Raw genomic sequence first — 16,090 nt, 5'->3', positions numbered from 1 at the left:
GGGTCACATCCTCTCAATGACTTCCTCCAACATTACTTCCAACAAATTCCTCAGTCCAGCCCTGAAGGTAGTGGTTGCTCATGATATCTGCTATTCCTCTTTTCTATAGAGTTCCCTTAATTTTTATCAGTCAATCCCTCATTACTCCAATTCCCTGTTGTAGCTGATAATTCTTTATATTAAATTGCTATGATTTCTTTTTCTTGAATGGACAGTTATCAATGTCACTAGAGATTTCTAATCATTTGTTTTTTTTTTTATGTCTTTTCAATATAAAACACTTCTAAAATCTTTTTGTGCTGATTTATTTGCAAATAAGAGCACTAAGAGTAGCAGGTTTTCATGTCTTGCATTTTCATGGGATGCTTGTCACTCATATCAGGCTCTCCCAAACATTTCCACTTTAATTAGATTTATAAGTAAATAAATAAATAAATACAACTGCAAGCAGGGCCTTATTGACTAGGAAACTTTGGGCAAAGACCTAACATAGATACTTGGATAGAAAGGCACCTGGAACTACCTTGGGCCTCCTCTTTCTGGCTCAGGTATAGATTTAAAGCCCTTTATTCTGTGAACTGTGGCTTTACCTGCCAGATTTCTGTCAAAGTGTTTTGTCTCTTTAGAATTTGGGGGAATAAATTTTCGAATAAGAGATTTTATATTTAGCCAAGCTATTATATAAAGGTAAAAATATTATAGTAAGATAAGCAATTATATATGTCACCTTCTGGAATAAAGAAAGAAGGAAAACTTTGCAATTTATACCAGAACAACCAAAAAAGAATGGAGAAGGTAAGGAATCCAAGGATTGGTAGTGAGCATTGGCATCATTTAAATACAGAACTAAATTTAAATGAGTGTAATATATATGTTTATTTGTTCCAGACAAGTTTATTGAGTGCCTATGATGTCAATTTTTCCAAACCAATTCATGAATTTAATGAAGCTTCAGTTAAAATGCTAATAGAATTCTTTCAAGTTTAGTCTAAAAAGATTCATTAGAGCAAATGTAAAAATATATAGTTTAAAATTTTTGAAAAATAAAATTCATAAATGAGAAATGGTTCAACAAGTTACCAGAATTTATTATGATAGTACAATAATTAAGACAACATGGTATCAGCACAAGAATAGACATCCTAGGGGAACAGCGTGGAACACCTAGAAACAGTCCAGGTATGATGACTTCACACCATATATGTAACTAAACTCCATGTGACTAAAGTAATGACAACCTAAAAATCCTGTAAACGTTCTTGAAGAAAGCATAGATTATTTTTATAGAACTGTGGTGAGGAAAACATTCATAAGCAAGTCCCAAAGGCGGAAGTAAACTAAAAGATAATAGCACACACAAAGTTACATTGCTGTATGACAACATATATGTAACACAAGTAAAAGAAAATAAAGACTGAGAGAAGATTTGCCACATGTGTAAGATATAGAATGCAAATAACTTATAAATCAATACAGAGAGACAATATAGTGAAATCATGTGCAAGATATATTTAAAAATAAATCACACAGGAAGCAAAACAAATGGCTAATAAATTTAATGAAATGATTATCATAGTCACTAGGGATATGCAAATTAAAACAAAATGACAATTTGAACCAATCAATTGGTTAAAAATGTAAAAGACTGATAGTAGCCAGTGTTAGCAAGAGTGAAAGACAGTTTTGGAGCTGGATTTGGCAGCAACTATCAAAGCATAGATTTCACATACCCTTCAACAACATAATTCCTCTGCTAGGAATCTATTTAGTGTGAAAATGTGAACAAATGCACAAGATATTTATACTATGATGTTCATTGATGTGCTATATTTATTAACTAAACCTGGAAGACTACACTTAACGGCACAACACTGGAGAAGCATTTAAGTAAGTTACGATGGTGTGATGGTCCTCGGTTGACTTTTTCCTCAGATACATTCTCCTCTGTCTCTTTCCTTGCTGTGCATCTCCAAGGACGGATCCCGTAGATTTGTTTTCCTAGGCTCCTCTCTCAACTGGCTTGTGATTCATTTAGGCCAATGAGTAGTACTGCGGGAGACTGGTTGGCAGGGAGGAGCCACAGCAGTTTTTTCCATTCCCTCTCTGCTCCTGCTAGAAAGGTCCATTGTGGTTCTAACTGGTGACCCAGCCCCTAAGCTCAACCCACACAACCTCCTCCTTTTGTCCTTATAGCTTAAGGATGCAAGTGGCTTCCTATGATATTAATCTCTAGATTGCCTCTTTGTTCCCACTTGGCTTTTTACCTCTTCCATCATCTCTGTAATTAATTCTTTGTATTCTAGTTCCGCTACTTTAAATACTTGAAATAATTTTGTTTTCCTGCTTGGAATACACACACACACCTCTGCAGCCAGAAAAAAAAAAAAAGAAAAAAAAGAAAAAGCTATATAACCATATACTGAGCGGAAGAAAGTTCCTGATAAGTTGCTGGCTCCAAGAAGGAACATTGCTCTATCATATTGTTAATATGGTCTGTTAGAAAAAAATTTAAGCAGTGTGTGTATGTTAAAGTGCACTGACATGACGGTAATAATAAATAATAATAACCACCTCTGTAGGGAAAACAGGTATGGCAAAATACCCACTAGGACAAATTGTTCTTATGAAGTTGAAGGGAGGGATGTGTCTATGTTGAGAGGAAGGGGTACAGCTACTTATTACTTTATATACAGCTTTGTTGTATGAAATTTTTTCCCCCAAATGCATTACATTTGCAATTTCAAAACATTTTAAAAGCAAGTAATAAAACACTGTGTCTAATCTGATTCTGATTCTGGTCACTTTTATTAAATATGTATGTCCACATGTATTCCTTTGCCATGGTAATGCTCTGAAAGTACAGTCAATTGTGCAGTATTTTGGAAGTGCAAATTTGTTCCAAATAGTATTAATATGTTAGGGAATCCCTTAAGGCTGCCACCTGTGCTGATGTGTGGTTTTGTCAGGGAGCCACACCAGGTGAATATCAAAGGTTGCATTCAACCGAGCTGAAAGGTTGAGGAATACACAAAATGCACAGCTGCGCATGCCCTAAACACCTACCAGTGTCCTCAGTTCGGCTGTGCGTTATGAGCCATGGTATCCATATATGGTTTTACAACTCTCTGTATGACTTCAGGTAAGCCTCCTTCCAATGCTCCACAATGACTCACAATCTGTAACTCTTCCAATGCCCACTTCAGAGTTTTTCTCTAGACAAAGCAGCATATTTATTGCAGTATTTTTGCATTTCTTCATGTAACAATTCATGTGTAAAAATGTGCTACCATTTTTATTAGGCTCTGATTTTTTTTTTCTCCGTATGGGTTCTTACAAAGTTTTCGAGTGTGGCATCCTAATCCCATTTTCTTCATTAGCCCAGTGCTTTTTATTTCACAAATTGGTGTAATATAGTGATTTTTAGCAACACGTAAGTCATGTAATAGTGGAACTATGTTTCAAGGTAGTAATTTACTTGTTGCTTATCTAGAGTTTCTATTTTTTTTCTTAAAACAATTGTGTATTAATAATTTAAATCTCCATAGACATTTTTAAAAATAAAAGATTAGGCAGTAGCCAACGGATGAGTTCGGCTATTCTAGGTGTAAGGCTTGAGGCTGTTAGGGGAAGCTCTACACATTCACTAGTGATGCAGTCAAGTGCCCTCTGGTCTACATGCAAGAAACAATTAATTGAAGCTCCCAGAGATAAGGTCTCACAGGCACATCTTGGGAGCTTTATCAAACAGATAGCTTCTGCAGTAAATTTTAACAATCCCGATGTGACTAGTCAAGGTTCCATTGAACAATGTAAACTCTGTAATAAGCAAATGCCTCTAAATTGGTTTGCAAACACCCCCAGGTTAATATGACACAGATCCAGAAATATACCAGTTACGATACATTCAATGCTTTTTTGACTTTTAGGCTTAGTCTTGTTAAATGAGATTAGAACACCCTGTCCTTTCAGGAAATACGACTCTGAGGGGCGATGACAAACTTGAGCACCACGTGAACTGCAGTAAGGGAGAGAGAAAAAAACAAGAATTTTCTTCATGTGATTTGAGCCTTGAATTTCTGCCCACTTTTTCAGAGCGACCTTCCACCCATTAACACTCCTTTTTCTTCCCCTTTGCAAAGAGGTATCGTGTTTTTTTCTGGGCTTGGGCTTGTTTATCTTGTTTCGATCAGTTACTCCACCTACAGCCAAACTCCACTGTTTATCTCTGATTTGGGCAGGCTCACACCCCTCCCGCCCCGCAGGCCCGTTCCTGGGACGGCGCCCGCTGACCTTTGAACTCAGCCTGCTCCCAGCATTTTCCAGGCCTCTGCAGAGTGCTGTGGGCCCAGCTCTCCACCAGCTCTGTCCCCGGCCGGCTCTGACAAAGGGCTCCTTCTGTGCAGCACATCTCGGCCTCCTCGTGCAGCCTCTGGCTCCGGCCGCAGAATCACAAATATTCTCCAGCTGGGAATCAGAGCAGCCAGACATGAAGAGCCCAGAAGCCCAACAGGACGTTTCCGTTTCCCAGGGAATTCGCATGATGTTTTACGTGATGAGGCCCAATGAAACGTCATTCCAAACCCTGGAAGAGGTGCCCGATTATGTAAAACAGGTGAGGCTGTCTGGGAAGAGGCTGCTTTTGCTTTGTCTTAATAGGAAGTTAAACACATCTTGGGGTTTTGTTTACTTCCCTTCTTCAAATTCTAATAAAAGTAATTCCATTTCACAGAGACATGGAGCAAAAGTAGAATTTCTACGTATTTCCATACCATATCCATAACCACCTTCTCCTTTTAAACTCCCTTCCCCTGCTACGTCGCTCCAGAATACGACAAAACCTTTTAAAAAGTTTTCCTGGACACGGTGACATTACAGATTCAGCTGATAGAAGCTGACATCAGTAAACTTTGTAATGATTTTGTTTTTAAAGGGTAAGCTTGTCTCCTGCCTCCCAGGAAACTATTTCCTTTTTAATTTGTTAGAGTAGTTCTGCAGAATGGATACACAGCCCACGGAGTCCAGCTCTGACTTCCTAACTTTGAACTTGAACCAAGTTTTATTTGAAACCCTGAAGTGTTTAGAGGCACTTTTCACTTTTGGTTCCTGGCTATGATTGGAAATGGAAATATCCAGAATTAGACCTTGAATACTGAAGTTCCCCACCCAGTCAATGTTGTTCCTATAACACTTACTAGTTCAGACCAGAAATAGAAAAAAAAAAAAATGACATCAGAGAATATGTTCTTGGGAGTTCAGCTTTGAAAACTTTAAAACTCATGACCAGCTTCCAAATGAGTGAAGCCCATAACTTTTTTCAGGATTAGATATTACCCCTACTTTCTGATTTTTTTAAGGGAAAAAAAGTGGTACTTACATCTTTAAAATAATTATTTGTTATATTGTAACACCAAATCTAGTCCAATATTTGGTCATTGGTAGTGGAGCCTAAAAACACCTATTATATAAGACAAAATTAAAGCTGAACAAATAAAATCGAATGAAGCTTCAAACATTTATGACATCCTTTGAAATACTCAGAATATTCTTTGTTCCCACAGTTTCAATTATGTCATTCCTATAATATTAATACAGAAAAGCAGAATTCTCTCTTCTTTTTTCCTTTTTTGCTCAATCCTTCCATCCAGCCCCCCCCCCCCGCCCCCCAAACATCCCCTGCTACCAGAGCTGTCTGCTTGCTCTCTATGAGTCTGTCTCTATTTTGCTGTGGTGATTGTGGGGGGTAGGGGTGGGTGAGGGGATAGAGGGGATAGATGGTGATGGAAAAAATAAAATAAAGTTTAAAATTTAAATTAAAAAAAGAAAAACTAGAATTGTGTACATCTTTAAGGACTACCTCTTAAAGTGATTCTAGCTTCGCCAAATGATAATAGACTTGTGATTTTTGCACTTCTTTTAAAATGTATATTTTAGATCTAACTTGTAACATGTCCCCCCAGTCTTATGTTCTTGGTGCAATTATCATGGTTACATCTGTTTATATTTTGTTTCCCAATTAGCTGGTAGAATGGAGCACCTGTGTAGTATATGTCTGAAATTATCAAATTTATTCGCTAGGAGAAAATGATCCCCTAGGAAAGGTGTATACCTTCTTCTTCTATGAGATGTCACTCTGGACCTCCCACTTCTGGAATGACTAATGAGGAAATGTGAGAGGATTTCCTACCGAGCACAATAGCATCTCTTTTCTGCAATTTCCTTTCCAGGCAACTCCATTTTTCATCTCCTTGATGCTGCTGGAATTGGTTGTCAGCTGGATTCGAAAAGGGAAGCCCCCAGGTCGTTTGGATGATGCATTAACATCGATATCAGCGGGTGTTGTCTCTCGGCTTCCAAGGTGAATTAGTTGGTTAGCAACACTGAAGGAACCAACTGAAATTCTCAAATATGATGGAAAAGGAATTTGTTTGCACATATATCTCCAAAGAACTCAGTTACTGTCATTATTTAAAATTTTGATATTTTGTTTATTATGGAGTTTTCTTCCCATTCATTTCAAAATACTCCTCTAAATATTACTTATCTTGATTACTGAGCTAATTGGTGCCCCTTTAAATTTTGTGTCTGGAAGAGTGTGCTTCATTTGCCTTATCCTAGGCCCAGGCCTGAGTTATAGTTTAGTTCTCAATTGGAAAATTAATTTTGCTTCAGGAAAATTCAGATACTATAGAAATCTGATGTGCAGACACTCCCTAGTCAAAATCCCATAAAACTGGATCACTACAGTGGTTTCCTAAGTGGTACCCTACCTATGGGCCTACCTCATTGTAGCCAGACATTTCCATAATGTGAATCTGGTGGCAAGTCTTTACAGGTTCCATATCTCCTGAGGATAATGTATGAATTCCTTTCCTGATCTTTGGAGGCCTTGGCCTGTCCATCTTTTCTTCTGGTCCCTTAATTATCATTCCCCCTTTTGCAATATTTGTTCCTTCCATACTCTATTTCTTGCCATTGCCCAGAGGTCACACATATTTCCCTCTGCTTGGAAAGCCACCTATGTGATGAATTCTGATTCATTTCTTAAGTCTAGGCATGGACTTCTCTTGAAGAGTCATGCTCTTCAGCAAATCATATTTGCTTTCCAACCCTACCTTAGACACCACTCCGTCATGGTCCCATGGAATCTTGTGCCTACCCCAGGCATAGAATCGTCTCCTGGCCTTGTCTCACCAGCTCTCTCCCCAGCCCTTCCTGCTAGCTTGTGTGCAACCTGGAAGCAAGAGGTGTTGGTATTAACTCCTTTGCCTGGAATAATGTTTGGCACGTGGTAGTTTTTTAGTTTTATTTTATTTTAGAAACCACATTTAATATTCTCATAGTATACATCCAATGATAAAATTGGATTATGAGGAACCCAAACAACAGTAAGCAGTAAATGACCGATGTGGGGGAGGAACAAACTTCCCTCTACTCTCAAGGTTCTTCTGGTTGGTCTAGTAATTAAGTAGACAGGAGACAGATTAGCAAGAGCAAAAAAACACCACATTTAATACATGCATATGTATGGGAACCCTGCATACATGAGAGAGTCAGAGACCCACATGCAGGAGAGGTTCAGAGGCTGAAAGGGAACATGGGTGTAAAAGAAGACATCCTGAGCTAGGGATGAGGTGAGGTGCCTTGGGGGCTTCAAAGGGTCATTGGAGGGCCAATAAGAAGAGCAGAACCTTAGTAAATAGAAGTCTACCTTGCTCTATAGAGAGGGCAAAAAAAGTTATCTCTGATCATTTCCTAGGGGCAAGGCATCTAATTCACATTCTTCTGGGTAGTTAAGGGGTGAGGGAGGGAAGTGTCTCTTGAGCTTGCAGCTAAAGTTGATTTTAGCTCAAAACAGTCTGCATACCACAGAGGCATACTTGGGGTGACTCATTCTGGACCCCCACACCTACTACATTTTAGAAAGAGTAAATTATGATGTGTGTAGAGGAGAAACCCATGAGGATTTTCCAAAGAGGAGAGGCTGAGGGAAGATTCCCTTAGTAGCACTTGCTTTGTGTTGTTGATGAATGTGCTCATTCCTGCTTCCCACCCATTGCTTCTATTACTGTTTTAAGAGCTTTACTTCTGACTAGTGCTCATTACTTAGGAATGTTTCTATGAACCACCCAGTGGGAAACCAAGGTGGATTTAAAAATAAAATAAAATAAAATGAAAACTTAAAGATATCTGACAAAAGGTGAAATAATTTCATACAATTGCATAAAATTGTCTAGAGAGGAAGTAAACCTAAAAGTCAAACTTCTTTCATAAATGGCACTATAAGAAATATAGGTTAATAGGTATAAAATAATAGTAATAACAATAATTACAATAATAAATGCTCTCTCTGAAGAACTACTTGTATGGTTGCACGTTGTTTCAAAATCAGAGGCTATATCTCGAGTTATTTGCAGTTAATTCCCAGAATACCCTAAATAAGAATTTACAATTATACATAATATCCTCTATTTCCTATCGCCCTTGAATAGAACTGAACAAGAAAAACCTCCAACCTACTCAAAGGATATGTACATTTGGTTATTGAAAAATCCCCATTTGGTTACTGTAGTTTATTCTGAGAAAGTTAAGTGTGTATAGGTTTATGGAAATCGGACAACTGATGAACTGTAAAAATAACTTGGTAACTGAGAAGTACCCTGCACGTGCAGTTTTGAATCGCATATTCTGTTGAGTTGAAATGAATTCACTCCGGGAGACATCAAGTTGAATGAACACTTCAGCATTTCTTTTACTCTTTCAAGTTTGACTTTGGTCAAAGTGAAATCTGATTGTTCTCTTATCATAACATTTTAACTACTGGACATATAAACTGCATCCTCAGTACAATTTCTGCTCAGCAGTGCAAGTTCAAGATGGTACAGAGTTATAACAGGATATGCAAGAATCAGAAGTATATTTTCGCTAAAAAACAAACCCCCAAAGCATGAAGGAAGATGGGAAGGGAGGAGGGAGGAGAGAGAGAGAGAGAGAGATTCCTCTCATCCACATTCCACTACTCATAACACTCCTTAAGCTAACACAAGCTGTTAACTCTGGTGCCCTTTAAAAGAAAGGTGAAAGGTTGTGAACTGGAATTTGGAGCATACTTTTCCATAGCTGTATTTTGAATGAGAACAGCAAATGGCTTCTTTTTTTATTCTGGCAGGTGTGAACAGCAATTCTAAACTATGAAGTGTGGATAGTTCTGTAAGTTTCGCAAAAAGGATTTTTACCTTTCACAGCCTTTTGCCTAAAAGAGCTCAGCAAAGCAAATTATCTGGAAATAAAATTATAAAATATTTGTATTTATTTTGTTGCTATTAAAAAAAACCCAAAACCACAGATGTAAGCAGAGAAGGAAAGCTGATCCTCAGGATCCAACCCACTCCTTCCCTCGGCAAAAGCCGAGAAGGATTGAGCAGAAACTCTTAAAACGCTATTTCAGTTGAAGCCACGGCGTCAGGGGGAATCCTCGTGCAAATCATTAACAGCTGAAGGTTAGATTAACACGGCAGCGATCGCATCCTCTCCGAGGGACTAATTTCATTTTCCACAGGAGCAACGGCGGCTTGCTGAGTCCTTTAAATACCCGATTGCGAGGGAAGCGGCAGTGGCCCATTTGTTAATTCATTTGAGAGGAGTTACATTTGGATAATAATTCCGAGTAGGCATGTGGCCTCTGACAGAAGGAGCGGTGGGAATCAAAGGGAAACCCTGAACAGATTTTTCCACTTTGCCCTTCATGTGATGGAAATGATGTATGCAGACTTTGAGGAAAAACAATGTTTATTTGAGGATCTCCATTTTTATTGTTACATAAAATTTGAAATGTCCTGAAGATTAGTAGCATACGTACCCCATTGATAGAGAAAACGACGTGCTGTACCTTTCAAATCTTTATGTCAGGGAAAAAATTAATCATAGACAAGATTATATCTTATTTACAAGCCTGTCGAACAGGCCATCGTGTGTAATAAAAGTCCATCCGTCCTTAGAACCAGATTCTGGGCCAGCTTTGCATCTGTTTTGCTCTTCTGTAGTCCAGTGGGCAACGCTCCTGGGCAGAATCTAGTCTGGAAATTATAGCCAGATATTTTTACTTATCATAGTTAACTGCAGTGTATTCCACGCAGATCACCTGCTTTTCTATCAGTCATTGGCATACGTGGCTTTAAAAAAATTAAACTTAGCAAAACTGTTACTGAATCTGTTTTTGAAAAAATCTATCTGAAACCTGTGAAATATATGGCTACTGACTTAAATGCTAACGAGTGAAAAATAATCACATCTTTTTCCCCCCCTGCTTCTTTAAGCAGAACTCAATTTCCAAACCTTCATTAGAAAACCGGGACCTCAATTTGTTACTTCCTTCCAATGTTTCTGCTTCCATAAATTGCACCCTCCCCAGAGAAATGTTATTCCTGATATAAATATCTACAGTATGTTTGTTTTTAATGGGTTCATTTATTCTGTTGAAACAGCAGATTATAAATCAAATGGCAATAGGTTGGAGGAATAATTTAAGTAGGTAAATTTTCAAATAAGTTGGGGACTCTCCACTTTTAATACGTATGGGTCACTGCCAAATTTCACTATGGAGTTAGCTCCAGAATGTTCAAGCCTATATAGGCACAGTTTTACTGGCCATGACTGCCCTGGAATTTTCCATTCCTGACAAGAAAATTTCAAAAAAGAATTTTTTAAAAAGGAGGAAATGAAACATCTTTGAAATACTTTTGACTCCTTGGGGTGGGACTGGAGAATAAAGAAAAATTGTATACTGGGTTTTTATATGAGACTTTAGGATCAGAGACAATACTGCCTTTGGCAACATCAGACTTCTAACAAATGAGTGCCTGTCATTTTGGATGATGACTTTAATAAAGGGTTATTCTTTGTCCAAAATAAGAGATAAATGTGTTTGTGTAATATTAATAATAATATTGAATATTGATAGTAATGTATTTATTAACCTGGAACATTATTAAAAGAACATTCCCTGTGAAGAAAATAAAATTTTAAAACTTGCTGGTTTGTTAATTATATTTGCTAAGGAGAAAGCCTCATTTCTTCTAAACTTCTACCTTAGAAACCTTGGAAATAGACTTTGTTATTACTTGGGTCCCTTCAGAGGTTGCTGTTAGAATAACCTTCCCTATTGCGTGCAAACTTCCTTGTGTTTATCAGGCGGGGTTTGTGCACTTATTCAATGGAGTAATTGAGTGACTTGTAGTAATTTACTTCTGGCAAAGTGAAAAATGATACAGATTTACTTTAAAATCTACCACACTGTGTATAGAAAAGTCTGTGATTTTGTGGCTGTCATAAAATGAAATAAGATAAAATAATTGTTTCATAAATGTAATGCCATTTCACAGCAAGTTATAGTGGTACACATTTTATCTGTCTGCAGAAGGTAGAGGTCATATTATGTATTTTGTTATTACTGAGCAAAAATTAATATTCCACTAGATGGAGCAAAAGTGGCAGCTGCTATACAGATAAACAGTGCAAGTTCCTGGGCCAGGTTTAAGAGATTTTGGAATTAACAAATAACAAAATTTCTTGGGAAAACGAATATCTATATCATGCAAATTTATTTATTTATTATTTATTTATTTATTTATTCATTTATTTATAACTACCTGAAGCTTGTAAGGATATTTAGAATGATGTCATCTAAGTATTGATTGATTTTCTGATTTATGGGACAAGATTACTAGATATAAAAATGTGCAATTTATTTTCTTTCACTTTGCATAATCTGGCCAAATCGAACAGTACACATAGCTCTAATGACAGTTGTGAAATAGTATAAATTGGCAGATGTCCGTGAGTACTGGGTACATAATTCATAATGCTGAAAGTTGCCTTGACATTTTAACAATTTGCAAGGAGAGCATGACATTTCATTTGTTTGGTAAATGATTAAAGCATGAAAGTATTTGAGATCTAGATAATTTTATGGTCCATTCAGCCTAATGCTCTCAGATCTGAAAGGGTGAATGACATGTCCAACATTACCTTTCTATTTTACATTCAAACTGAGATAACTATTATAACTAATTAGCTTTAATCAGTAATCACAATCTCCAATAATATTCATTCTAATTTACTATTTAAAAAATCTGAACATTATAAATTAACTTTATCTTTTAAAAAAATCCCGGATCATACTGGTTTAGCAATTTAGTGTCTCACCAGATTTTATAGTAACTAAATATTGACAGGACACATTACTAGTGTTGAGAGAAAATGTTATATAAACACAAAGAATTGGCTACTTCTCATTTTCCAAAAGACTGACCTCAGACACAAGAGAAAATAGCTCTTTGCAGGGAATTTATGAAGAAAATAGGGCAAAGAAAGGAAAGCCTCTCTATATATACACAGATTGTTGATTAGAGGATTCTAATGTCTCCTTATATTTAGATCATTTTGTGTTCTTGCATTCAAACCTAGTGAGTAAAGGGGATCTAGTATTGGGTTATTCAAAACCCCTGTGTTACCCAATATTCCGTCTCCACGTGATCCAGTAAGCTCACTATATACATACGTATTACATATGGCACTTCCCACAGGATGGGGTTTACAGGGTTGAAGTCTGAATTCCAGAGTGCAGAGTCATATGCTGGGGGCTGGGGCTGGGAGAAGATGAAGGAATTTGGGGGGAAAAAGAGGAAGGCGCTTTGGTTTATGATTCAAGGCCTGGTGGGAACATTTTTGAAAATGTAGGTGCTATTTCCTGCAATCAAGGGCTTTCCAGAGCTTGCTAATCATTTCCCAGCTGTATCCCTTCGCTGAATTGTTTTTAGTTGTGGGCAGTCCGTGGCTGTTTTTTCCCCATTTCTGATGGAAGAAGATCGTATCCATCTTGCTGATAGAAAGCAGGGAATTTAACTCCCGCAACTTCTCCCCTCTTTCCCTTTGCCTTGAGGAAAGTTTGGCTTCGTGCTAAAGTGTGAAAAAAAATTAAAAGCCTCGACTGTAGGATGTCAGGTATATTTCAGCTCGATTTGTGTCAACCCTAATAAGTAAGTTGACAAAGTAATAAATTGGGTGTCTGCTCAAGATCTGGCACCTGTACAGGAAATAAAAAGTATTTCAAGCGCAGGCAGGTTCTCTTTATTTTACAAATGGGAGTTTTCCAGGGACCCTCTTCCTTTTATTGGGGTTTTGGTGTCTTAAAATATATTTCAGTTCTGACTGCAACCTGCAAGAAAGACAGCAACTTAAAAAAAAAGATTCTGAACGGTGGGACGTTGATGAGGCTGGTGATGATGTTTGTCCTGTTCACCTCTGTGTCCTCCCTGTCTTGTGCTGTCCCTGGCACCTAGTAGGTTCCTAATATGGATTTATTGAATAATTGAATGAACCCATGAACGGATGGGTTTTGACAGCGTGTACTAAAACAAATGTAAAAAGATGTAGTTTATTTCAATTTTTTGTTGTATTTTCTCAGTTTTAATTTTTCTTTCTGGATCAGTCTATTTTAGGGTATCAACTGGGGCAATTTTTGTCCCCAAGAAAATTTGGACATTTTGTTTTCACAGCTTGGGTAGAGGGCTATGCTATTGGCACCTAGGAAGCAGAGGTCAGGTGTGCTGCTGAACAGTTTACAGTTCACAAGACAGGCCTTCACACCAAAGAACGACCCGCCCGAATGGCAATAGTGGCAAAGTTTACAATCCTTGTTTTAGAGAAATTATTGGATTTAACCATATAAAACTGATATTAGTTATCATTTTTACCTAAAAGTTAAATTTTATATGGTTAACCTTCTACTAATGGGTAATAGGAAACAATTTTAAGATTTCATAATTTGGGTAACAGTTTCCATAGGACAGACCTCTACAAAAAAGAATGTTCTTGTCCAGATGTCAAGAATTATACTTGAGAAGCCTAGTCTAAATATATAAAAGTTACCAACCAAGCTAAGATGCTTTAGAATAAATTTACTCCCCCACTTTAATAGATAACCCCTATAACAAATTGGAAGACAAGTTCTAAATTTAGATTCTTGGATTCCTCATGGTTCCAGAACAGGGTGGGAGCCCCTGGCCCCACAGCCTGTCCTGTCTTGTAAGGTACCATATTCATGTGCGTGGACACCCCAGATTGCTGTCCCACCTTTGTCTACATGTCCGAAAATAGACACTCTTGACTGCCTTGTCATGTCTAGAAGTTTGCGCACCTGCACAGGCCAGCCTTCTAAAGGACTGGACCAGGAACGAGGCCCGCGAAGGGCCTGCAAGCAGGCTTGGACCACTTGGACAGGGGGTTGTGGAATATCCAGAACGTGGCAAGGGTTGTGAGAGGAGTTGTGGGCAGGCAGTTCCTTTGGGTCAAAGACACACGCAGGGACAAAGATGCTCTTTCCAGCCATATAACTGTTGAAGGTCATTGAGAGAAATGTGGGTTGGCCCATGAACTGGACGTGGGCAATGGAGGCTTCTTACCCCATCTCCTGTCCTTGGGGTATATGCTCTGCCTCCTAGTCCCACACCAGCAGCTGTTTCAGGACGCAGCCTTGAGAGAGTCAAGTGTTGTTGAGACCATCTGGATTGAATACGTGACTGAACCTAGTTAAGGCCGCTACACAGACATACCTCATTTTATTGCAATTCACTTTATTGCGCTTCACAGGTGTTGCGTTTTTTTAAAAATAATTGAAGGCAAGACCCTCCACCAACAAAAAGGTTATGACTCACTTCATTGCAGTAGTCTGGCCCCAAACCCTTTTAAGATTCTTGCGGGCTGGTGCAGAGATTTACTCATCTTGAGGTTGCCCAAGACAAGCCTTGAATGTAAGTTTCCTTGTTTTTTTAAACTTGCCACCTACCAGCCTGAAGTGGTCTGTCTCTTTCTTAGGTCTCTGGTTACTAGGGCCATTTTACAAAACTAAAAAAAATCTCGAATTGAAAATTGGGTTTTCAGATCTATTGATGTGCAGTCCTTTTCAAAAGTGTAGGCATTTGGCATTTCTATTAGTTATTTATATTAATGCAGTTGTAAAATAGCCTACTGTTTTATTTACAGATTAAATGATAGAAGCATTCAAAAAATGAGACAATTCTAAAGTTATTATATCATAATTAAAGTTATATCATCATTAAATCAATCTCTAAAAGACCTAGTAACATGTTCACTCATAGAAGCTGACTGTGTAAAAGGAAATGCTATTAAAATGGTGAATTTTAGCAGTATACTAATTTAAGCTGGTTCTTCAACTTTTATTTAAAATTAAAATATTTAAGAATTTCCTCACTTGTTCATGGCTTATAAATAAATCTTCAGTAGGTAGAATTATCATTTCTTTTTACATGCAAATGATAAAAAGAAAAAGTCAATTCAATCAAATTTGTAAAAAAAAAAAAAAAAAAAAAGGAATAATTACCATGAGTCTGAGTCTGATCTTAAACTTGACCACAGTAAATTTAAAGAAAGTAATTACCACACTATACTTTTTGGAAGTTCTTGAAATAAGAATTTACAATTTACAGCTTGGTACAATGGAGCAAGACATATCCTGTTGTCAGGGTTTTAAAAACAATTGTTTATTTTAACTAGATTCATATACTTTGTTTCTGGGGTAAGATTATTCCCTTATACCTTGAGAGCTGTAGTTTATATTAAGACAAGGAATATTGAAATGCTATGAGTATCCAATTTGCAATCTTGAGAATGACATCTAAAAACTATTAGAAGTGTGTGTGTGTGTGTGTGTGTGTGTGTGTGTGTGTGCACGTGGACACACACACGCTACTATAAAGAGGAGGGAAGGAGGGAGTAGAGAGGAAGAGAGAAAAATCAGAAGCCAGAAGCAACTTTAACCTAAAGGCAAATATTATGGTAGTAACATATTTTAAGGCAGTAGGCAATTTGCTTTTAAAATATGCTATTTATAATTTCTACCTTTTATACTTACTTTAAAAAGCACCCTTATCATGTTCATTAAGATTTAGGAATGACAAGTACAGAAAGTACACCAGGGTTTTGTCATGTTTATGTTTATGGGTTCCAAGAAAAGTATTTTAAGAGACAAAAAAGATGAATGGCATCCTAAGTTCCATGACACTGAGAGTGCAAA

The 16,090-nt window shown here is 37.4% G+C and overlaps 1 protein-coding gene across 1 annotated transcript in view; it reads left to right on the top strand.

Moving 5' to 3' along the window:
* The first annotated feature begins 4,292 nt into the window (after nt 1-4,292).
* Nucleotides 4,293-16,090, top strand: part of AGMO (alkylglycerol monooxygenase) — a 266,690-nt gene continuing 254,892 nt past the window's right edge. Inside the window, exons 1-2 of the mRNA XM_081147091.1 lie at nt 4,293-4,612; nt 6,225-6,355. Coding sequence (XP_081003217.1) covers nt 4,487-4,612; nt 6,225-6,355 — 257 coding nt within the window. The 5' untranslated portion in view covers nt 4,293-4,486. The remainder of the gene's footprint in view (nt 4,613-6,224; nt 6,356-16,090) is intronic.

This window comes from Miniopterus schreibersii (genome assembly GCF_964146895.1).
Source record: "Miniopterus schreibersii genome assembly, chromosome: 9".
NCBI lineage: Eukaryota > Metazoa > Chordata > Mammalia > Chiroptera > Miniopteridae > Miniopterus > Miniopterus schreibersii.
This window is presented reverse-complemented; position numbering and strand designations above follow the sequence as displayed.